At 41.5% G+C, this 23,975-nt stretch overlaps 1 protein-coding gene across 6 annotated transcripts in view; it reads left to right on the top strand.

The window, feature by feature from the left end:
- Positions 1-23,975, top strand: part of EHBP1 (EH domain binding protein 1) — a 321,365-nt gene that overhangs the window by 262,751 nt on the left and 34,639 nt on the right. For 5 of the 6 annotated variants that reach the window (XM_073339536.1, XM_073339541.1, XM_073339540.1 and 2 more), the window contains 5 exons: positions 1,905-2,012; positions 11,277-11,404; positions 14,055-14,193; positions 14,345-14,451; positions 17,508-17,631. In XM_073339536.1, the coding sequence (XP_073195637.1) occupies positions 1,905-2,012; positions 11,277-11,404; positions 14,055-14,193; positions 14,345-14,451; positions 17,508-17,631 (606 nt within the window). Of the gene's footprint in view, positions 1-1,904; positions 2,013-11,276; positions 11,405-13,903; positions 13,934-14,054; positions 14,194-14,344; positions 14,452-17,507; positions 17,632-23,975 lie in introns of all 6 variants that reach the window. The other variant, XM_073339537.1, reaches the window with a different exon arrangement.

Below are 23,975 nucleotides of genomic sequence, written 5' to 3'. Positions count from 1 at the left end.
AATCAGTTCAAGAGTACCATATATCAATTTAGCTTAAGATGGTAAGGAATCAACTTAAGCTAAATTGATATAAGGTACTCTTGAACTGAAATAAGAGGGTCCCCACAAGGGTGTTGCACCATTTTAATTAAATCATTTTCTAAACTGATTGAGTTAAATTGGTATAATTTTCTCATGTAAGTGAGTCCTTTAGAGGTATGTGTGAGAGGATAATTCAGGCTGCTTGTCCAGACCTGACAACTCCAATCAAATCTGGTATTAGAGTTACCCCACACATCTTCCTCTGCCCACCCCACTCCGCCATCTACATTGCAGAACTCCTGACTTTGTTTATTGACTCAGGTGGACTGGTTGCTGATGTATTTCAAAATGCTTTGCTCCTCTCCATTGTAGCAAGAGCCACACTTGGAATGAGCAAAGCTGCACAAAGAACATTAGCAACTGTGTTTGGATGTTTCGACAGTCTAAAGAGGAAGGAAGAGTGCAACTGATGTAGAAGGAAGAGTAGCAGCAAAAAAAAAAAAATAGCCTTGAAGAATGTGAATTACAGTGATTGTAAAGATGAGCAGGTGGACAAAATAAACAGCTGTATTATGTATTCCTCCCTGGAAATCTTAAAAAGTTCTGTTGTCAATAGATGTGGACCTGAGTTGCAGGATCTGTACATGCCCAAAGTTCAGGGGGTTGGTTTAGCCTACTACAGAGCTAGGGATTAGGCTTTATAGTTCTGATCCAGATCCAAACTTCACAAAATTGGGGGGGGGGGGGTGTTCAAGGTTACAGTTTGGGGTCTAGACAGTTTCTAACTACCATATTTAGACTCCTCTGTGTTTGGCTGAGTTGGAAATGTATCAAAGTAAGTTTTCACTAACCTGTGTAACCTCCAATTTTAAGTAATAGTTATTCTCCAGTACTGCCGTTTTCCCACGTTCGTTTTAATTGTCTCCAACTTTCCTTCATATGAAAGCCATCCTCTTTCTCTTTCCAGTCTCTAAATACGCCTGAGTCCATTTCTTATGCACATACATGCCAAACAGCAAAAGGCTTCACTTAAAGAAACTAGAAATTATTAAATAAAATGTAGCTAAACATTTTGAAGGTGTTACCCAGCTTTTTTTAATGTCACTTATTTTAATTTCACTGTACATACAGTATATGGTTTCTCAGTAAAATAAGGAAAGTAGGGATCAGGACTTTTCATGAATTCTGTTCCTGGCTCTGTCACTTGTTCATCGCTTGACCTTCCTTAAGTCACCTACCCTTTCTATGCCTTGGTTTTACTCATCTGCAAAATGAGGATAATAGTATCTGCCTACTTCATGGGAATGTTATGGGGCTTATTTAATTAATGTTTGTAAACTGCTTTGAGATGCTCAATGGAAGGGCCCCATGAAAGTGCAAAGTATAATGAAGATTATTTATTAAAACTTTGCATTCCTTGCCAACTGGCCTCACCATTCAAACTGGTGCTGTGACAGAGCAGTAGGGTGTCTGCTTCTAAGGATTATTCTCATAATGTGTTACTGTATCAAAGATCAGCCAGAAGGACAAGGTGATTCACACATAGCCTGTTCGAATGCTGAAGGATGTAAGAAAAAAAATATAACTTATGTGTTCTTTGACATTGGTCAGACATCCAGCCCAATTGAAGTCTGTACCTGAGGCCAAATTCTGCCCTGATTACATCCATTGCACCTCCACTGTGTGTACATACTGAATTGCATCAGTTTAAAGATATACCTAATAGTGAAAACCAGGAAATCTCCCTGCAGACTGATTTTGTTAACTTCAGTTTGCATTTCTTGCCATAGTGGTGCTCAACTGTCACTAAACCACTAATGTTTCTACTGGGATGGTGCATGAACAAGATAAAGTACTAACGTTAACACTACATGTTCCTACAGATGAGGATGATAATACTGAGATAAATACTAATGAGGAGATTCCTGAATGCTCTATTACAGAAGGTGGAGATGAACTTACTAACCCAGAAAATGACCTTGATTCTACTGGTAATTTAAATAATGGCTGTTTTGTGCACTTTGCATGACTGACATTTCTTCATCATCATATCAATGTGTCTTTTATCTGTTTAGTAATGTTAGCCTAGCTTTGTGTCTTTTTAAATCTTTTTAACTCTTAAGTTCATTTCACTTTCCTGAATTATTTACTTTCATGTTTATTATTGCTTCAAATTTAAGATCAACAACAAAAGAAATATTTCAAATAATGAAGGATTCCAATGTGTGTTCCTGTTCGGAGATAAGGTGTGATTGCACTAACTGCACCAGCCAAGCCATGCAGGTTTTTGTGTTCACAAGTCTGTTGAGGGATTGCACATGAAGGGGTTGAGTGCATGTTCATTTTTTCTGCTGGTCACTGTTCATTTATTTATGTATTATGTATTTGTGCCCAGATTATAGAGCACAAATTCTGTTCAGAATTACACCCTGTGCAGTCCCACTGAGTTCCTCCCAGTGGGGTCGTATGAGGTGTAAACCAGGACAGAATGGGCCCTAGGTGGTTTACAAAGTAAAAATAACAGCTTTTTCTATACCAAATGTTAGAATAATTAATATTATTAGAGTGGCCTGTACATGACCACTTTGCATGCTTGCCAAATAATAATAATACATAAGGATGATAACCCCTCATTAGAATTTTAAACCACGGAAGCTTGAGTTCAGATTCCTTCACTGACACAACTGTGTGAGAATATTTTAGCCATAGGGGTATTCTCTCAGGTAACTAGAAGTCAGGTTTTCAAAGATATTTGGATGTCTACAAATTCAGATAAGCTCATAATGGAATTTTCCAAAGTCTCTTAGTCAGTCAGGCACCTAACCTGCTTAGGCACTTTTGAAAATCTCACAGCATCCACATACTTGTCTAAATGGCTCTCTGATCCTGTAGTGCTATAGAGCCATTGGAGGGGCTTATACTCTGTCCACCCTGCCTGCTGCCAGTGTAGTAGGAAAAGGGAGTATGCTCAGTTCACCCCTTTGCTATGGTATACCACATGGCTGCTTTTTTGGCTTAATGTGGCCCCATTACAAGTTGGCTTAAGTTAGAGCAGCCCAGAGAAGTATGGCATGCATGGAGCAGCACCAGGAACAAGGGTGTGCTACGGAGAGCCTTTAGCCATCCTGTGACTGAGGGCTTGTCTACCTGGTGGGATAAGGCGCTCTAGGAGGGTGTGATTTCTAAACTGCACTAATGTGTTGGGCATTAATTTGTCCATGTAGACCCTGGTGGTGCACACTAAAAGTTCCCCAGTGTATTTTAACATAATACTGTTTCAAACAGCACTGTATGAAAGTGCATCAGGAAGGTCTACACAGAGCAATGAACATGCAACATGTAGACCCCCCCCCCATGAAGCACATTACCCCACCATGGAGACAAGTCCTCACATTCTGTCTACACTGGTTAGACCCATGGATCTCGCCCATTGTATACTAAATCAAAATGCTTTACTTAATATGCGGCTCTTTGTACACTAAATTGATGATAATCTGTACATCACTTTGTTTACAATGGTTACATATGTCAGTTGATCATGTCTTGGATGAAGTGAATTGGGTGTTTTGAGCTCCAGGAACAAATAATTAAATACTTCCATTTGAAATATCACTCAGAGCAGGCTAATGTGCAGGCCTAATATGCTTGAATCACATCATTTATTATTTCTGCTTTGATATTTTCTGTGCAGAAAATATATTGAATATTTCCAATGTTAGGGTTAAACTGATGTTTAAAAGATTCATGGATTTTAAGGCTAAAAGAAACTATTGTGATCATCTAGTCTGAGTGCCTGAAATAGAAGCCTATCAAAAGATTTTCCAGTAAATATTGGTTCTTTGAGAAGTGTCCCTATGGGTGCTCCACTGTAGGTGCACTTGCATCCCTGCACTGCTGATCGAAGAACTTCAGTAGCAGCATCCATTGGGCCCGCACATGCGCTGTTCCCCCTCATGCTGCACCATGAAGCTAGTCAGCACGCAAGGCTAACCCCCCTCAGTTCCTTCTCAACTGCCCCTGGCTAGACATAGAGCCAGTAGCAGTCTGTTCAAACTATTTGCTTCGCAGTTAGATAGTTTTCCCAGTTATAATTCTAGCTGTAGTTCTAGTTATAATTCTTCTTTTCTTTTTCTGGACTTTTTCCCATTGGGGACCCTTCCCCTTAGCGGGGTATGCCCGGCTCCCTTGGCTTCAAGAAGTGCCACACCTGGAATGAGGCAGTCCCGGTCGTGGATAAGCACTCTGTGTACCCTTTGCCAGCAGCTCGGGCTGAGTTCCGAGAGCTCCACCAGAAAATCATCTTCATTGAGGCAACTTTCCAACCTCAGTCTCCTGGCGGACATGAATCTTCCCCACAATCGTTGACATCCAAGAGAAGTGGGTTGAAGAAGTAGGCCAGGGACCCCTCTCACAAGTTCTCTAAAAAAGAGAGTCCCCTAAGTAAGTCCAGAGATAGCTGCAAACGATCGCCATTTCGCTTGGTATCCTCAGCACCGAGACTATCTCAGTCCAGGACCCATGCCTCACTATGGCCATCGGCTCCCAGTACTGCTGACGGGCCCATGGACCCTATGGGCAAGGGCACCAAGTCGTCTTGTCCCTTGGTACTGAGTAAGCACCCTAAGAAGACGCTCCTGGTACATGAATTGGCCTCAGTACTGCCAGCAGCAGTTGACCCGGCACCGGAGAGACCAGTGCAGACAGGGTCTCCATCCTCCCATCTCCCGACACTGGGACATTCGGCACTGGCAGAATTCCACCAAAGCAGAGACCTCAGCATACATCACGGCACCAAGCTTTTACTGGACACGGAGGATATCGCCATGCCATGCCCCTCCACTGTCTACCAAGGGTTCAGATAATGAGTCAGAGGAGATGGTCTCACAGTACTCCTCCCAAGCTCCATATGAGACCCACTACCAACAAGGCCTGAGAATGTACCCACAGATGGCTCTACCAACACCACATCTTGGTACAGCCACCTGTGAGTACCTCCACCAGGCCCTATGCACCACTATGGCCATACTGGGATCTTTGGGTAGCACACCGACAGCCTGCTTCTCGAGCTTCAAGCCTGAGAACACTCCAGGCACACACCCTTGGCCACAGCATCCAGGACCTTGGAACTGCCTCAGGAGATAGAGGAACAGGAAGCCAGTCCTGAGAAGGACATAACACGAAAGACCATGTCCTCCTCTTCTCTGGTCGAAGTCGTTATGCCTCCCCAACCATCTCTGGCAGACGGGTTCCACCTTTTCCAGGAGCTGGCGAAGAGGGTGGTGGACACGCTCCACATACCACTAGAGGAGGTCAAGGACACCCACTATCAGCTTCTTGATATTCTCCACTTTTCATCCTCCTCAAAGATTGCCCTCCCAATTAATGAAGCCATTTTAGACCGGGCAAAAACAGTGTGGCAAACCCCGGCATTGGTGGTGCAAAATTGAAGATGTATGGACAAAAAATATGTCCTTAGCAAGGAATCAGAATTCCTCTTTTCCCACCCTCCACACAATTCCATCATGGTGGACACTGTCAATTCCCGTTGCCGACAACACCGGTCCAGAGTTATGTCCTATGACAGGAATTGGAAGCACCTTGATCTTTTCAGTAGAAAGGCGTATTCCTCGTCCACCTTACAGTTCCATATTGCCAAATATCAGACGCTCATGGCCAAATACGAATGCACAAATTATAATAATTGTAATGATTTTATGGAAAAACTGCCAGAGGTACATTGGGAATCCTTCTAGGCCATCATACAGGAAGGGCAACTTGTGGCAAAAATATTACTACAATTGGCCTTTGACGCCGCCGACAGATCAGCTAGGTCCATCTCCATGGCAGTGGTGACACAATGGGTGTCGTGAATCCACTTGTCAGGATTCCTGAAAGAGGTTCAGTCTACGATGGAAGATCTTCCCATTGAAAGCACAAAGCTCTTTGCCGAAAAGACCAACACTTCCCTTCATACCCTGAAGGATTCCAGGGCTACCATCAGGTCACTGGGAATCTATACACTCTGGCAAGAGAGACAGTTTAGTCCTCATTCCCAGCATAGGTCATGTGCGGCTCAATACCAACCTCAGCCGCAAAGAAAGAAAGGGCAATTCCCAAAATGCAAGCTGTCGGGCCCACAACCTTCATCCCAACCCCCTGCATCTAAGCTCCACTTTTGACGGGCATGTTGAGGCGCCACAAGACCACTCCCCCCGACTGATACAACCAACATCATTGTACACCCATTTGGTCACCGATCAGCAACGTTTTGCAGTGCCTAGGAATCCATAACATCAGACCGATGGGTCTTAGAGATCGTCCAATCCAGGTACTCCATCCATTTCACCTCCCTACCCCCTCCACAACATCCTTCCCCGTCCCTCTTCAAGGACCCTTTTCACTGAAGTTTACTGTTACAGGAGATAGATCTCCTCCTCCAGTTAGGAAGCATAGAACCACTACCTCAACATCTACGAGGCAAGGTATTCTACTCTAATGCCCCCAAAGGAAAGGAGGTTGGAGACCCATATTAGACCTCAGAGCTCTCAACAAGTTTGTCAAGGCTCAGAAACTCAAGATGGTCATCTTATCAATGATCATTTCAGCCTTGGAACTGGTAGACTGGTTTTTGGCCCTCGACCTCCAGGATGTCTATTTTCACATCTTGATCCTACTAGCTCACAGATGATTTCTCAGGTTCACTCTGGGACATGATCATTACCAGTATAGAGTCCTCCCCTTCAGGCTCTCATCGGCTCCTGGAGTATTTTCCAAAGTTCTCTCAGTGGTAGCTGCTCATTTACTCTCACAAAGGATAATGATTTACCCATACCTGGACGATCGTATCCTCAGAGCCTGATCTTTCCAGGAGGCTCACCAAGTCATTGATACTACGATACACTTGTTCACAGTACTGGGTCTACAGATCAACACCCAGAAGTGATCCCTCACCGCAGAGCAACGCCTGGAATTCATAGGCACAGACCTCAACACCCTACAGGCCAAAGCCCTCCTAACCTTCAACACAGGTTCCTGTCCCTGGTTTCACTCATAGACACAGTTCAATGCAGCCCATAACTACTGGCCAGGCTCCACCTCCAACTCTAAGGACATACGGCAGCAGGCATGCCAGTGATACCGTATGCCAGACTCCGCATGTGATGCCTCCAACTGTGGTTCAGTTCAGTTTACAGACCAAACGGACAGGTTGGACAAACCCCTGTCACTACCTATCAGGATCAGGAACTCCTTAGATTAGTGGAAGGACCTGGCCAACATATGCAAAGGGATCCCCTTCTCGCAGACATCACCATCATCGCTCCTTACCACCAATGCATCACACATAGGGTGGGGCGTGCATTTAAATGGCTTCATGACACGACAAATGGTCACCTGCAGAGATATCCCTCCACATCAGTCTCCTCAAGTTGAGAGCAGTCAAGAACACCTGTGTCCACTTCCTCCTGCTGATTGCAGGATCACACACAAAGATCCTAACAGACAATATAGCCTACATGTTCTACATTAGTCAGCAAGGGGGGATCAGGTCACCCTCCCTATGTGAGGAAGCAATGAGATTAAGGAACTGGTGCATATCCCATGACATCATTTCTTCCTGGCCCACAAAACTCAATAGTAGACCGTCTCAGTTGCGAGTGGGAAGTACACCCGTCTGTGCTACATGCCCTCATCACACGATGGGGAACACCATCCATAGACCTATTTGCCACTTACCAGAACAAGAAATGTCCAAGAAATGTCCATGCTACTGCTCCAGGATGAGGATGGGACAGCACTCCCTGGGCAATGCCTTTCTTTTCCCATGGGATGGGGATCTTCTTTACACCTTCCCTCCGTTTCCTCTACTGCTGAAGGTCCTACTAAAATAAAAAGGGACAGTGCTCATGTCATTCTGGTCGCTCCTACCTGGCGAAGACAGACCTAGTACCCTTACTTGGCACAGGTCGCAACGTGCCCATCAGTCTCCCTCCCGGCTATTCTGTGCCTCCTCTCACAGGAAAAAGGGTGTACTCTGCATCCCAACCTGGGGATTCTCTGCCTCAAAGCATGGCTCCTCAAAGGTGGTTCCAGCACGTAGAGAGCTCCAGATCCAGGGAAGTACAAGAGATTCTATTCCACAGTAAGAAGTCCTCCACATGACACGCTTACCTGCAGAAATGGTCCAGGTTTCAGATTTGGTGCATGTCCCAACAAATCTGCCCAACATCCACGTCTCTTCCACACATCCCAGACCATGCTCTGACCCTTAAAAAGTCAGGACTACCCTAAGCTCTTTTAGGGTCCATCTAGCAGCTATCAGAGCTTTTCACCAACCTGTAGAGGGCCTACTCAGTTCTGTCACACCCAACCACAAAACGATTCCTCAAGGGTATAATCAAATAAACTTCTTCCCTCAGCCTCCACTTCCTACCCCCATGTGGGATCTAAACCTGGTACTGAGAGGGCTGACTGGGCCTAATTTTGAACCCATGGCCACCTGTTCGCTGACATATCTATCAACGAAAATGGCGTTCTTGATAGCAATTATCTCATCCAGAAGAATAGGAGAGATAGCAGCCCTGATGGGCACATCCCCGCTACAAAGTATTCTTTCTGGATTATGCTCAGGACGCATCCAAAATTCATCCCCAAGGTAACCTCTCTGTTTCACATGAATCAATTGATTCACCTTCCAGTCTTCTATGCCACACCTCACCAAGGCAACAGGGAGGTTATACTTTATACCTTCGACGTCAGGAGAGCCCTGGCCTTCTACCTTGACAGGACACGGGCCTTCAGGAAGTCCACGAGACCAGTGATCCCCAAACTGTGGGGTGCACCCCCTATGGGGGCACAGAGGAACATTTTGGGGGCCCACTGGGGCCCAGGCCAGCCCCCAGGGGTCAGGGAGGGAGCACTCTGCCCCCAGCTCCACTCCAGCCCCAGCTGCAGGTCCAGCCCTGCTCCCGGCCGGGGCCCCTGGCTCTAGCTCCTGGCCCCAACTGAGGCCTCGCTCCTTGCCCTGCCCTGCTCCCACTGCCTGCCCTGTTCCCAGCCCCGGCCCCCAACCACGGCTCCCGGGGGGGGTGCAAACCAGGGAAGGGAAGGGTGAGGGGAAAAGTTCGGAGACCAGTATCCTAGACTTTTCTTCTCCATTGTGGGAAGATCCAAGGACTCAGCAATATCAAACCAAAGGCTCACTAAGTGGGTCTCAAATTGCATCAGACAGTGCTACCAAATTAGCAACATGACCCTTCCATATTCAGTTTGTACACACTCCACAAGAGCGATCTCATCCATCACCTTCTTCAAGAATGGTGGGTGCTCCACAGTCCACCCACCTCCTCTCTACTTCAGAGTTCTTGTCAATGACTCTGCAGCAGAGAAGGAATTGAGGGGGGTTAGCCCATGCGTGCTAACTACACTCGTGGGGACAGTGCATGTGTGGGCCTAATGGACCCTGCTACTGATGTGCTCCGATCTGCAGCTCAGGGACACAAGCACATCTACAGTGGAGCACTCCTAGGGACGCATCTCGAAGAACCATCATTATTGCACAAGGTGAGTTACTTCTTTATACTTGGGAGGAGAAGGCAATTAGGAATTGCTTATGTTATGTCTCCTAACCTAGTGGTTCTCCAACCTGTCTTTCTGTTGACCATTTTTGTAAGAGAGAGATCCTGTTGGGGACAGATGGATGGGATGCACACGCACATGCAAGGGGTCCTTTCTATTTGAGGTCATCAGTGACTTGATTAATGAATATGTTACCTGCTGAACCCTTCTTCTTTCCATAGAATTTTAGGCAGAATCCATAAATGAAGTAAAAGGAAACCAGTTTGAGAACTTTTTTTTAAAATGTGGAAGTTGTTGATTTTAAATCCTGCATCAACATTTGTTAATGCTGCTACCATTTGCTGCTGTGAATGTATTTTATAAAATGTGAACATCTATGTATTATGATTATTGTATGGTGTTTATGTATAAGTGTGTGCACTCAGATGTTAGGCTAAAGTATGGACACCGTGCATCGGTGTGCCAGAGAAGAGTGAAGCTGTCCTTCATCGCACCCCGTCACACCACATTTCTGTAGGAGGCAGGCAGACATTTGGTTGTTAACTCCCCAGGAATATTTTGGAGAACAGGATGTCCGGCACTGTTCACAGAACTCCACGCCTTAGAAGGAGTGGGGTTAGGAGACGGATTTGGCTCCTCCTTCCTGCATTCTAGATTGTGGGCACAGGACTGCAGTTTGGAATGCGAGGTGCACCTGTAGAACACATCTAGCAAGTGCTGTTCTGCAGTGTGCTCACCCCAAGCACGACTTGCCTGCATAATGCCTCCAGGTGATGCACCTCCTCCTCCCTACCAGTGTGACTATAGCTCACAAAATTGTAATATATTCTATTAACATCTCTCTCTCTCTCTCTCTCTCTCTCGCTCTCTCATATATGTGGGTGGTTGGGGGTGTGTGTGTGTAAAATGTGTGTGTACGTGCCCATACCACTCACATACAAAAAACTATATACTTTACATGTAGTCAAATAAGCATTAATGGGAAGTGAAATATTGTACCTATGAGCCCTGATGCGAAGTCCATAGGAATTTTTCCAGTGACTTCATTGGGGGGGTGGATGAGGCTCCTGAAGATTTTATTTTTTTATGGAGTGATAAAAATGTTTGATTTCACTCCTAACTCCATTATATTCCATAATTTATAACAAACATTACTAGAAAGATGGCTTTGTTGTTACTCTGGTTTTAAAGTTGAGAAGCTGTGCCCAAGGAACCTTGTGTTAAATGAATATTATTTGTAAACTTGAATGGTTATCAGAACCTAAAACACCTGATGAATTGTTAATATTCCATCTTAAAGTAAATTTTTCTCTAGGAGTTTTTATATATCAGAAGGAGAAGCCAAAGTATGTGTGTACTAGTTGAGAGGAACTTAACATTTTGTCCAGTTCGTGTGTTTATCATTCATTACTTTATAACATAGTACAGCTGTAATTGATGGTGCTGAGCCAAGTGCTAACTTTCTTTAATGTATGTTTTTAAGAAAACGGGGGAAATGTTTGGATGTGTGACACACACAGATCTAGTTCAATATGTGCTTCAAAGATCTTTTTCTTCTCGGTTTTCACTTTTTAGTTTAAAATGATGGTACTGCGAGTTCTGTCAAACTGATACATTGTTGTAGCAACTCTCCATTTAAATGCATCTCACTCTGTTGTACGTGGTATTTGCATATTTAGCAGAACAAAACAGTAAGTTGGTGGATTTGAAGCTGAAGAAGCTCCTAGAAGCTCAGCCACAGGTGGCAAATTCACTCTCCAGTGCGGCTCAGAAAGCTGTAACTGATAGCTCAGAGCAAGACATTAAGGTAAGTTTTGATTAATGCTTTTATCTCAGGACCTGTGTGTTCTGATTTCTGTTTTGTACTTTATGATGAGGAAAATAATTTCTTATCAAATCCATCACACTAAGAAATGCAGAGAATCTGCAAGGCAGTGCAGCTGCAGAGTTTGCAGTTCAGCGGGGTTTTTCTGTATATTAATCAACACGTTTTCTATTTATATTATGATTTTTTTTTAGCCATACTATCGCTGTAATTGGCTGGCGTAATCGTGAGATCTGTATGAACTCCTCTAAATTCTTACGGTTCAGCTTACCACTTAAATCTGAAATGAAGGCATAGGAAGAAACAGTGGACCCAGTCTTGCTCCTGATGAAGTCAGTGGCAAAATTCTCATTGACTGCAGTGAGAGCAGAATTGGACACCACATATTTTTCTTCCCTTTCAAGTCTCATCACCTGTTTTGCTCAACCAAAACTAGAATGTATTATGTTGTAAAAATGTATACAGGTCTGTGGAATCTGGAGGTGAGTGATTCTGAGAAAAATGAATTTTAAGACAAGTATATATGTTACATGCTTTGTCAATCTTTAATGTACACCATTTTAACATACAGTACATACCTCTGAGTTTTCCATTTCATTTTCTTAATTAGGCCCTTTTAAGTTATTACAACTAAATAAAAAAGAGCCTGTGCATGTCATTAATATCTCTATGGCTTTGGGGCACTTCCAGTTGTGTATAACTTTTCACCCACCTGCAGACTGTGGGGACAGCACTGCTGACTGAAAGGATTTCCTTCCCCAGATACAGAGATGCTTTGAAGTCCCAAAACAATGACTTTCATTGCTTTTCCCTTACACTGTCGGTTCCTATAAATTGGTGATGAAAGTGTGTGGCAGCAGTAGAGGACTTTCGGTCTCTATCTTTGAACAAAAGGAAGCCTGGATCAAGTCTGATTTTTGCGTTCAATTTAGCTTTCTGCAGTGGATTTAATGCAAAATGAAGCTGGCCCAAGAATAATACAATGGATTGAAAAGGCTAACTGAATTAGTGGGCTTAGAGGAATACATTTGTAAAGTGGCAGAAGTCCCTAGTCATAAAAAGGTTTCTTAAAATGGGATTTACTTGCTAATCACACAGATATTTTAGCATGTTGCCAGGCCTAAAAAATTAGCCTTGTTTGTTTATTTTGGTAAAGACGTGAGTTCAGACTGTCAAATAGCTATTGTCCTAACAACAGGAAGACACCTTTTATTTAAAAGCAGAATCATAACAGCCCAAAAACATACATCTGAAAAGACATACATCTAACGAGTGTGATACTTTTTTAAAGCTTAGTTCAATAAATGGCACACAGGCACCTTCATTAGGGCAATTTGATATCGGCTAACCTGATGAAAAGGGTGTTTCTTTGTAAAGCTTTTCTGTATTAATTGATTTTTTTTAAGTTACTCCAACAAAAGGTGCAACTTAACAGCATGCCTTTGTGTATGTCTTTTTAACGAAGAGTTTAAAAATGGTATGGCAAAGAATATATGGTGTCCATCTGTTCTCATGGAGCTTTCCGCATTGAGTTGGATTTGTGTTTTAATAAAATGCAGTTTACACGTTTATAAATGAGGCATTCTGTGTTTGTGGAAAAGGATAAACTGTTACCTTCCCTTGAGGATTCTGTATCCCAGGCCTCCTTGAGGCTAGAGAATAGGCCATTGGAGAACTCCCTCATTACTGATTGTCTCAATGCAGAGGAAGGGCAAAGTCTTGGTAGCTTTTGATAACCAGTTTCAGCATTCAGCAGGCTTAGCTATTAGTCATGCATCTTAGCCTTTCCCTATTTACTTTCAAAACACTTAATAAAAATAATAAAAGATTAGGTATAAAATGAAATATTTGTTTGGTACACAGCACCTCGGTATCTGCAGTTTCCACACATTGCAGTGGTTCAGTCTTCTGGGATATTTCATGTTGATAGAACCATTTGAATTTGTTACCAGTATTAACATAGGAAGCTCTGGAAAAGATAATTGTAGTTTCCTTAGCTGTAAAGGGCTTACTTACAAATCTGGCTTTGGAAAGTTATAGCTGATGAAATGCAGTTCAGTGGGATAGTATTATAATCCTACCTTTTAGCCTTCATCCAGCATTAGTGGTTTATCTCAATGGGCATAAAATTAGAAACTAGTTCTTCTTGTCATACAAGTCTGTGGGACTATACAAAACGATAGAATTCTTTACTGGGCAGAATTGTGAGGGAGAAAGACTAAAAGCAACATGCTTTTAAAGTGATTATAGATCATGTTTAGGAGTATACACAGTGCAGGTTGGCACTAATGTATACCATGCAGGACGAATTAAAGTTGTAAAAGAGTTATCTGTCATTTAAAATCCACATCACTCAAAGATATTGGTCATAGTTAACAGATCTCGCTGTTGAGTAATACAGAGTCCTGCCTGATGATGCCAAACAAACCAAAACCAATCACCATCAAAGAAAAGTTCATCACTCTGCTTCTTTTTCAGCAGCTGATACTTTTATTCCACACAAACAGCAATGTGAGTTGTGAAATTCTCTGCAAAACCTGCATTGTGTTCTGTCATTGAAACATACCTTTCCAATGTGTGACTTCACATTTGTAAACAAAAGAATCTGTTGTATGTCTTGTTTTTCTGGCAGAATGGAACAGAAGAACATCGTGCTGAGCGATTACAAAAAGCAACAGAACGTTTTAGAAATCCTGTTGTGTTCAGCAAGGACTCTACAGTCAGGAAAACTCAGCTCCAGTCTTTCAGTCAATATGTTGAGAACAGACCAGGTAGGAGAAAATATAAAACATGTTTTCCCATCTTATGATTTAGTAATATTTAACAATAAATATATTAAAATCCTGATAATGTACGTCCACATTTCAATACACAAATATCAAGCTTTATAATAATTGTACATGTCTTTCCCCTTTTTTCAAGAGATGAAAAGGCAAAGATCAATACAGGAAGATACAAAGAGAGGAAATGAGGAGAAGGCAGCGATAACTGAAACTCAGAGGAAGCCATCAGAAGATGAAGTGCTTAATGTATATTAATTTTTTGTCTGGTTTCATGATTGCTGATAATTCCTAACTGTATGTGGAAATAGTGCCTTTATTTGTTAAAATGAGATGTTAGGGTTTTTTAGATGTCAATCTCCAGTGCATTCAAAGCAGAGTAAGAGGGGTGCGCTGTTGAATTAGTCTGCAGTGTGGTGATAATTGTCAGATAAAAAAAAATGAATTTTTCAGAGTTCCATAGCCCCAGCTTCCTTGAGACATTTCCATCAGGGCACTTCCCATAAAGAGATTCCAGTATTGATCTACCGGGAGGATTTTAATTATTACAATAGCAGATACCGCAGAGCTGCAGTTAGAGGGAAGAGTCACATGAGACCTGCTAGAATTTCTCAGCCAACCCATTTTGTTGGCTTGGGTTAATGGGTGTTCAACCTTTCCATTATCCAGATCAGCCGTGAATTACTAGCTGAATGATGTTTGCATTAATATAATATATATGGTAATTTCTTCACTTAATTAACGGGGAGGTTCAGCTCAGTAGGGGTATGGGCTGATCATGTGTAAAATTGATTTGTGAGGGAAATATTTGATAGACCGCAGGGAGAAAGCTGCTTTTGATGGACAGCTGCGGGACAGAAGCAGGAAGAACAAGTTTTAACCTGAATTTTTTGACTGGAAGCACAACATAGTCTTTGATGGTGGTCGTATGTTGCTGTCCACAATTTGTCTAAATGTGTTCATTCTTTTTGCTGAAGCAATTCAGTGCCAGTTAGAGAGTTTGTAATGCTGTGATACCTATAGTAAATCACCTAACTTCTTAACAATCTCTCAGCTACTTTATTAGCATAGTTGTGCTTTAGCAAAGCTGGTAAGGTCTTGCTCAGTGAATTCACATTATAAATGCAGATAATACACATGAACACTTGGAATATTTCATCCTGACACAGCATTTCTTTTCATCTTCTAATAGCATTGTGAACAATTCTGCATGCTGACATTAGTGACATTTTTATACTGTTTTCAATTAATTTTAGTTGAAAGGCAATATATTTCACATATCATACATCACTTCAACTCGCCCACACTAATTCTCTTGTTCATGTACTCCACTTAGAGGCTGTCTCTCAGTAATTTTGCTGTGGCTACGAGACAGGTGAAAAAAAGTTTCCTTTAGAACTGATGCTATTTGCTGGTGTGACCATAGTGTGTTGCAACAACATGCCTATTTCACCAGGTGCCCAAGATCTTAAAGTTCCAGACTTGTTACATATAGTTGTGGGACTTATGCCATCCTCTCAGACCTTCACAGTGAATTTATCTTTATTTGCAGTAATACCCTGCTGTAATGATTGTTATCCCTATTGTCTGACTGTGAAGCTGTACTGACTCTTTCAGCAATATTTAGTGAGAAACAATTGAAAAAATTCAGTCAAATTAGTTGTGAGACTCTAACTAATCCAGCAACAAGTTAGCCAGTGATAGGGAAATACAGATGATAAAAGAGCCTGCATTTTCCCCCCTATTCCCAAAGGATAATGGCTGTAGGTATATCCCTTTGCAAAGGACAAGAGGAATCTGAAAACAAGCCTCATCTGTATTAAGCTTCTCAACCTTAAAACTGTCTCAAAGAGCCTTGGGGAGAATTCCTGAAGGCTTATTGGTGATTATGAAGAAAATGTGGAGGAACTGTCCCTGAAATAGTAGTATTCTCCTTCTAACTTCTTTTGCATAAATACCCCTACTATAATGTATCAGCACTTTTATGTCAGCCTTTTATGTCAGCCTCATCTATACAAACATTTAGTTTGCAGCAAGATGGGATGTGAATCTACCTCTTGCTAGCCTGTCACAGACTAACTCTCTGTGTGGACCCTGCTGACGTACAGTAATAGTTCGTTAATGTACTTTGATCAAGCCCTAGGCTAGCAAGAGGTAGATTCACACCCCAGCTTCCCACATGTAGACGGGCCCTAAGAGAATGTCCCAAATGAAAATAGTGATCCAAAGGCTGTTGAACTCAATCTGGCCATATGAAAATAACTGTGGGGTACTGAATGACCACTCTCTACATCCTAGTGAGAGATCCAACTATTTTGTAAGTCAGGATTGTTCACTGAGGATGTTTGTGGAAATTTTGTGAGATTCGTGAGGATCAATATATATTGTCCTTCAAGAGAGTGCTGAAACATGTAGGATACAGAGGACAGACTTGACTTTTTAGTGCTGTATAACTTTTCTGGTATGAAAACGTTTTAAAGTGATTTATAAAATCTACGTACAGGGGCTTCATTGCAGTTGGGGATTAACAAAACTGGGAAGGAGGAGCAGATCTAGTTTGTAGTCCCATTGCATTTTAGAGACTGCAGTGGATTTTGACGCCACCTGTCAGGATAAGAATCACTGCTACAGTAATTACCAATACTTTTACAGATCATTGTTTAAGAGGGCAATAGCCTGCAGTAGGGGAAAAGTGAACAAGCATTACAGCCTAGTCCGGTGAGTGTCATCAGTAGAATTGACACAGAGGAACTAGATGCAAAAAGAAAGGAAGTTTTTGTTTTTCTAATCCCAAAGCCCACATTTTGCATTGTCACCAAGATGCTCTTGTGATGGTTCTTTCTCAAAACACGGCCCCTAAAAGTTAGCATTTTAAAACAAAATAAAAACTGGATGTAATATAAATGGCACATAACAGATCAATGTAAATAATAATATAGATAGTACCTTTGGATTATTGCTCCAATATGTTTTACATATTGTATATGTATTATGTATTACAACAGCTCTTACTTAGAAATAAATTATACAGAATTTCAAAAAAATCAGGTAGTTTAAAACTGCAAAATCAACATCTAGACACTGAAATATTCTCTAAGGAAACTATGCTTTTTTTAAAAAAAAAAATAGTGCACCCAAATAATGATGTTTGGCAAAATTGCAAGGTTTATAAAATGTAAGTGTTAGCTTTTTGGTAGTGAGCACGATATTTGGTTGTTTAGGTAAGTGTCTTACTAAGTGTTTGAGGAAAGGAAAAATACAACTTACAAGTGATGTTTTTTCTTCTTGTTTGTTCTCTTTAACAGAAAGGGTTCAAAGACACCAGTCAGTATGTTGTAGGAGAATTGGCAGCACTAGAGAATGAGCAAAAGCAAATTGACACCCGTGCCGCGCTGGTGGAGAAGCGCCTTCGCTATCTCATGGACACAGGTACGGTGCCCAATTACACTGTAAACAGTTTTGGCAAATTGAGCGTTCACAAACTCTTATAGAGTTTTGGAAGTGTGAATCTTTGAAGCCTGAATGTTCAGCAAAACTGCCTTGAAAATAAAAAGGCTGCGATTTGCAGCCACCTCTCTGGGCCCTGGTGATAAGAGTGCCTTCATGGGAAGTGATAACTTACCCTGATACCGTGTGAGCCAGCACTATTGAACAGTGTGCTCATCCATGCAGAGTTGGAATACACATCTGTGCCTCATTGATATGCCACTGCTAAAAAAAAAAAAAAAAAAAAAGTAAGATCTTCACTGTGCTACTGATTCAGAGGAAAAAGGGGAAAAAAGGAGAAAAAAGAAGAAAAAAAAAGGGTTTGGCCAGCTAAAGCCATGTACTGCATGAAACAGAGCACAGTACGTGGGGGGAGGCTCCATTGACGAGATCACTGAAATTTGAGAATATTATCTGGTTACTGATGCTGCACAATTTTGTATTTTTATTTTTTCTTTTCAAGAGAGCAGGTTTTAAAAAGTCTGTAATACTTTGTGTTGCAGGTGCAGTTGAAAGGATTAAAGTATATAGTCAGGTTTTTGTAAAATGCATTCTGGTTGCAAGTTCCCGTCCACTGTGAATGTTAGATTGGTATTAAATGCTGATTATCATCATGGATGGGAAAGGTTTAAAAGCATCATGCGGTTTGGAACAAAGAGTACTTCAATATGCGAAAAATAAATAATGCTTACTGTAATTCAGAAAATACTGATCCTGCCTTAGAAAGATAACACTGTTGGGAAGAAAAGTTAATTGCTGCACGTTATTTTGTGGTTAAGTTATCTTTATATATGTATACAATATTAATACCAACTTAAGGTCTGACTTTAACTTGGAAAGCAAGGTTATGTAGGGGTAAGCTAAAAATTCAGTCAGATGTTGTTATTAATTTATACTGTTGTATAAAGATGAATAAACTAAATTAAGTACCATGGCGTGAAATGGGGATGCAATATCTGTCCAAAATTGTAGGGTTTTTAAAAATTTGTTTATTTCCTAACATACCTTTGTTGTTTGATATTTTTTTTAATTTTAAAGAAAAAAAATTTCACACACAAAGAATCTGTCTCCCTATATGAGTGTACAAATTAGAACCCTGATCCGTCAGCAGTTATGGGCTTTATTAGTGCCTGGAGAGTCCATGACACTGCTTTTTGTGATGCTATAGAATTAATATATAAATATACTATCACACACCCTTGTGTGCATTCTGTTTGTGTGTGTGGGAGAGAAAGAGGGAGATTATTTACTCTGAAAAAAACTTATAGAATCATAAATTGTGTGTCTTGAAACAATTTTTAAAAGGCAAGTGAACTCAGAGCATCTCCTCTGGACATATACTGTTTGCATGCACGGTAGCCAGGTTGTTTAAATCTAATTGTTCCTAGTCCTTGTTGTTTTTGTTAATATTTTAAAAGTCATTTTTTCTAAGTTTTAAAGTACAGAAATTGTTACTAGATTCTTCAGGTCCTGGACATAGTGAAATGGACTTCTGAAGTAAAAACAAATATTACTTTGTAAGTGTCCCAGTGTGGGACGGCAAGTGTAGCACAGAGTGAATTTACATAGCAAAGGTGTATAGGTTTATAACTGGGATGCTGATGGGGCCCCCTTACCTATAGGGTACAAATGGTGCAACTATAATGAGAAACATTCTTTTGGGATTCTTGGTCTATTTGCATTTCACTATCAAACTTCCTTACATAATGCAGTTCTACATTTACATAAATGGTTTGACTAGTGCGGGGTGACAATTCTGTATTTGCCTTCTCAGAATAACAGCACAAATGTGGGGGGTGAGGACACATTTCAAGACTAGAGATCTTGCCTGCACTTACCTTCATAGACTCAAAGCAGGGCTTCTCAAGCTTTTTCAAACTGTAGATCCCGTTTGAACAGTATCAGCTCATGTACCATCTCCCCTTCCAGTCAATATCCCATTTGTCATCATACAACATCCCTGGGGAAGCTACAGAAATCTCTGACATGGACAAATAATATTAGGAAAATGTTTGTGTTGTTAACTGTCTTTAGTGTGATATAACCTTTGTGGGGGGGAGAAAGCCACGGTCTCCGTTTGCTCTTCTTTTAAAATTCTGCTCCACTGTGTTCTTTTGTGCCCTGGACATGCTTCCCTGCCACCTGTTCCTAGTCTCCCTTGCTTCACTGCAGATACTTCCCTACTGCCTGCTTCTCTTCTCCCACTCCTCAGTGCATACCCTTCCTCCTGGAGCCTTATGATGGTGTCTGGCAGCTCCAGTCCTGTTGGTGGCTCTGTCCAAAAGGGTGTCTCCATTTTCCTCACCCATTCCTCTTAATGGAGTGGCCCCTAATGGAGCAGCTAGGCAGACTGCTCCTCTGCCTCGTTTCCAGCTTCTTTTACAGGTGTCCAGGCTTCTCTTCTTCAGCTCCTGAACGCCTACAAGAGAATCTGGAAACAAGAAAGAAGAGTCAGCACCAAATGACCAACCAGCGTCCCATGGACCACCAGCAAGTGCTCTGTAGATCAAAACTTGAGAGCTGATGCAGAAAAAATTACCACAACCGATAGGGTACAAAATCGCTATAGGGAAGATGATTGTTGATCTTTTGTGGGCTGTGGAAATTCTATCCTAGCCACTGGTACACATGTTGAGAAAACAGTGTTGCCAATTCTCACCATTTCATTCTGTCTTGGTATTTGGTGTTTTTCTTAAAATCCCAGCTTCTAGATTCAAGAGATCACATGAGAACCTCAGCTCTCGTTTTTTTTAAAGTAAGTTTCTAGCCCTCATAGCTGTGGGGAAACACTTGAAAACATGAAGTAAGTGTACGCTAGAGGTTCAGAACCAGAAGACAAATAAAAATAACCCCACATTGGTTGTTGTTTTTTTTTAATATCATGATTGTGGAGGCAAGTCTCATGATTTTTAATGCTTGGATTTGGCAATACAGGAGACACCTTAAGAGAGCGGAGTTAATGTAAACTCTGGCCATTGCAGCCCACAGGATTTTCTAGTAACTCTTCTGGTGGTTCTGCCAGTGGAGAAAGTAGGGACATTGTTTGCCCATCCCCATTGTCTCCGCTGCTGACTAGGCCTTCTACCCTTTTTCCGTGAAGTTTGGCACTGTACTTTATTAGACATCCTTCAGAAAGAGAGCTCTCTTTCCTCTGCCTCCTCCTCCTCCTCTTAGGCAACAACGGTTTTATTTGGGACAGTTAGTACTCTTTATGGCCACCTGACGATTCTTCGTTTTCCTACCTACAAGCTCCATTTTATTGTTCAGTCAGGGAGAGACTGATTCAGGCTACATCTTCTTTAAATATCCATTCTGGCTGATTAACATGCATTTGCCATTCATCTGCCTCCCATTCCTACACATGGGGTCATTAAAGTGGAGGGATCAGTCCCTTTTCCCAAGCAGCATTCCATGTGACACATTTACTCTGGTTCAGTCAGATATAGTGACTGTGCCTTGGAGAGTACAGGCTTTGGTGACTGGAAGAATTCATGGTTTTTACCAAAGGGGAATCACCCAGGGCTGATAAAGCATAGGCAATCTACCCATGGGTAGAATCCCAGCTCCTGGAAGCATGTGATTGTAATCTCAGTTCACTTTTTCTTTAGGGCTTGTCTACACTTACCAGAGGATCGACGCTGCGGCGATCAATGCATCAGTGGTCAATTTAGCGGGTCTAGAAGACCCGCTAAATCGACAGCTGATCACTCTCCCGTCGACTCCTGTACTTCACCTGATCAAGAAGAGTAAGGGGAGTCGATGGGAGAGCATCTCCCGTCAACGTCGCGTAATGTGGACCCCGCGGTAAGTAGATCTAAGCTACGTCGATTTGAGTTACTCTATTCACGTAACTCAAATTGCATAGCTTAGATCGACTTTTCCCTTTAGTGTAGACAAGGCCTTAAAATGAAAGTTTTGGCATCTATGTTGCAAAGAAAAGCTTGAAAATGTGACCCGAGGATATTCAGTACAATGATGTCCAAAATAATATTTCTGAGAAGTGTGAATTGCCCCATTCCATTCATCTGTATGGGGTGTTAACTCCAGTGACACACTGCCAATGCCACACCTGCAGAGAATTGTGTGTGTGATAAAAGGCGTGCCTGGCCCACTCACCCAAGCAGGTATACCCCAACTGCTAGGGTAAGAAGTGGAGCGGATGTCCCATCTGCTGCCATCACTGCATCTCCAGAGAGAGGGAGGGGCTCTGCTACTCCTGAGGGGAAGGGGATGCCCCTGCTCTCTAGTGGGGATGGGGCTGCAAGGATGGATTTACATGGCACCCAAGTCATGGTGTGTCTAAGATCCTGGATTTCATTAATCTGGCCCTGGAAGCACCCTTTCAGGATAGAGAGCAGAATCCCTGGCTGTTAGCCAAGGGAAGCTTATGGAACTTCCAGCAGCCAGGGAGGAAATTTGGAGTGGATAGGGCCTTGCATTTATTATCGGCTACTCAAAGTTTCACTAATAACACTTTTCTGAGGTTGTTAAAAATAAAAGTAATTAAAATTACAGGTGACTGACTTACATTTGAATCTGAGTAGTCACGTGTTTATTAATATTTTGTAATTTATGTCACCGGTTTGGTGTATACATTTCCTGTATTAGCAATACTTGCTCTTTGCACTTAAAATGAAAATGTAATCTCACCTTTTTCCAGTGAAATATAGTTTATTGGTACATTGTAAGACTGTGAGGAAAATCAGCATTTCAGTGACACGAACACAATCTGAATAAGCTGATGTCATATCTGCGATTACACCCTAAATATCTGTAATGGTTATGCTTACAGAAGGGCCTTTTCACTGCCACTTCTGAAATATAGTATAACAAAGTCTCCAGCCTCTGGAAGTATAGGAGAGAAAAGGCAGGGTTGAAGGTAAAAGTAATTAGATGAAGGCAAAAATAAGAGGAGGTATTTGTATAATTGCATATAAAAATCACATAATTTAGTATCACTGATTTCCTTTCCTCCCCCATTATAATGACTTGACATTAAATGATGACAATGGCAGGATTATCTTGCTTTCTTTCAGCGTTGTACTTAACCATGTTGTGCCTAGCCTGTGTTATGGATAAGGTAGTTTTGTCTCCACTTCTGATAGTCTTTTCCCTCACCGCAAATCTTTGTATCTACTGTATCGATCTTAAGGTGCTTATTGCCTTGGTATCTAAGCACCAATCAAAATGCAAATGCCACATAATACAACAAAAGCAAATTTAAAAAAGCTTAGTTTAAAAATCCTTAATCTAGCTCTCTTTTTGGTCACTATTTTCTCATGCATTACAAAAACATCTACTGGAAAAAATGTACAGCTATGAAACATTTGGTTATCTGACCACAGGGTATGAAGAGTTTTTAATTGTTTTTTTGATTAGCTACAAGCTCATAAATTCAGGTAAATGCACATTTGTATTTTCTATGTGAGAGTCTGTACATTACCAATGGATGAACATGTTTAGGGTACTGTATAAGGATTAATGAAATAACGAAAACTGTGCTTCTGCTGATTGACCACTGATGGTGAATATAATTGAATTAGCAGTGTGCTAAAATAAATGTAGACAAAATAAATATAGACAAGAGAATCTGGTCAAAGCTTCTGTAATGTTTTAGATTAATAGGCATACAGAATTCTTCACATTTTTTATTACGTTGTCCCTAGATGAATTCAAAGTAATTGGGGTGGTTAATTTTATTTACACAGAGCCGTTCACAGCGCATTAAATAATAGAGATAATTGAACAAGAATTGTCAAGTGTGTACTGATATCAGACATATTACAGAAGGGAATGTGCATAAAACTTCATTTCTATGCAGCCATTGTTTATGGTAATTAAGTACACAGATTTATCCCTTGGTTGCCTTCCAAGCTTATGGCAACTGCTATTGTTGTGCTCCATTAATATGTAATCAGGAAATAGTTTAATTTTCTAATCTGCAGTTTGAGAATTCACTTTCCAACAACTCTTAATTACTGCATTGCCCTAATGATGCTCATGGTTATGAAAATTGAACCAATAAACTCAGTGGAAGAAGCCAGGGGGGATTATAATTCCAGAGGTGGTGCTTACTTAATAAACTTGTTATGCCTTCACCAGAGGGAGCTCAGTGTCCTTCAAAAGCATCTAATTTTATATTTCAGAATTTTTTGTATCTGCTGTGTAAAGAGTTAACGTACAGTAGGGGGGGTTGTTGTAAATTGATTCACTAGAGAACTAGATATGTGATAATATCACCAATTTGGTATTTTTCAAACTGTATACTAATTTTACAATTTAATTGC

This window comes from Lepidochelys kempii, chromosome 3, assembly GCF_965140265.1.
Source record: "Lepidochelys kempii isolate rLepKem1 chromosome 3, rLepKem1.hap2, whole genome shotgun sequence".
Taxonomy (NCBI): Eukaryota; Metazoa; Chordata; order Testudines; family Cheloniidae; genus Lepidochelys; species Lepidochelys kempii.
Note: the sequence above shows the minus strand (reverse complement) of the source record. Positions and strands in the feature narration are given on the sequence as shown.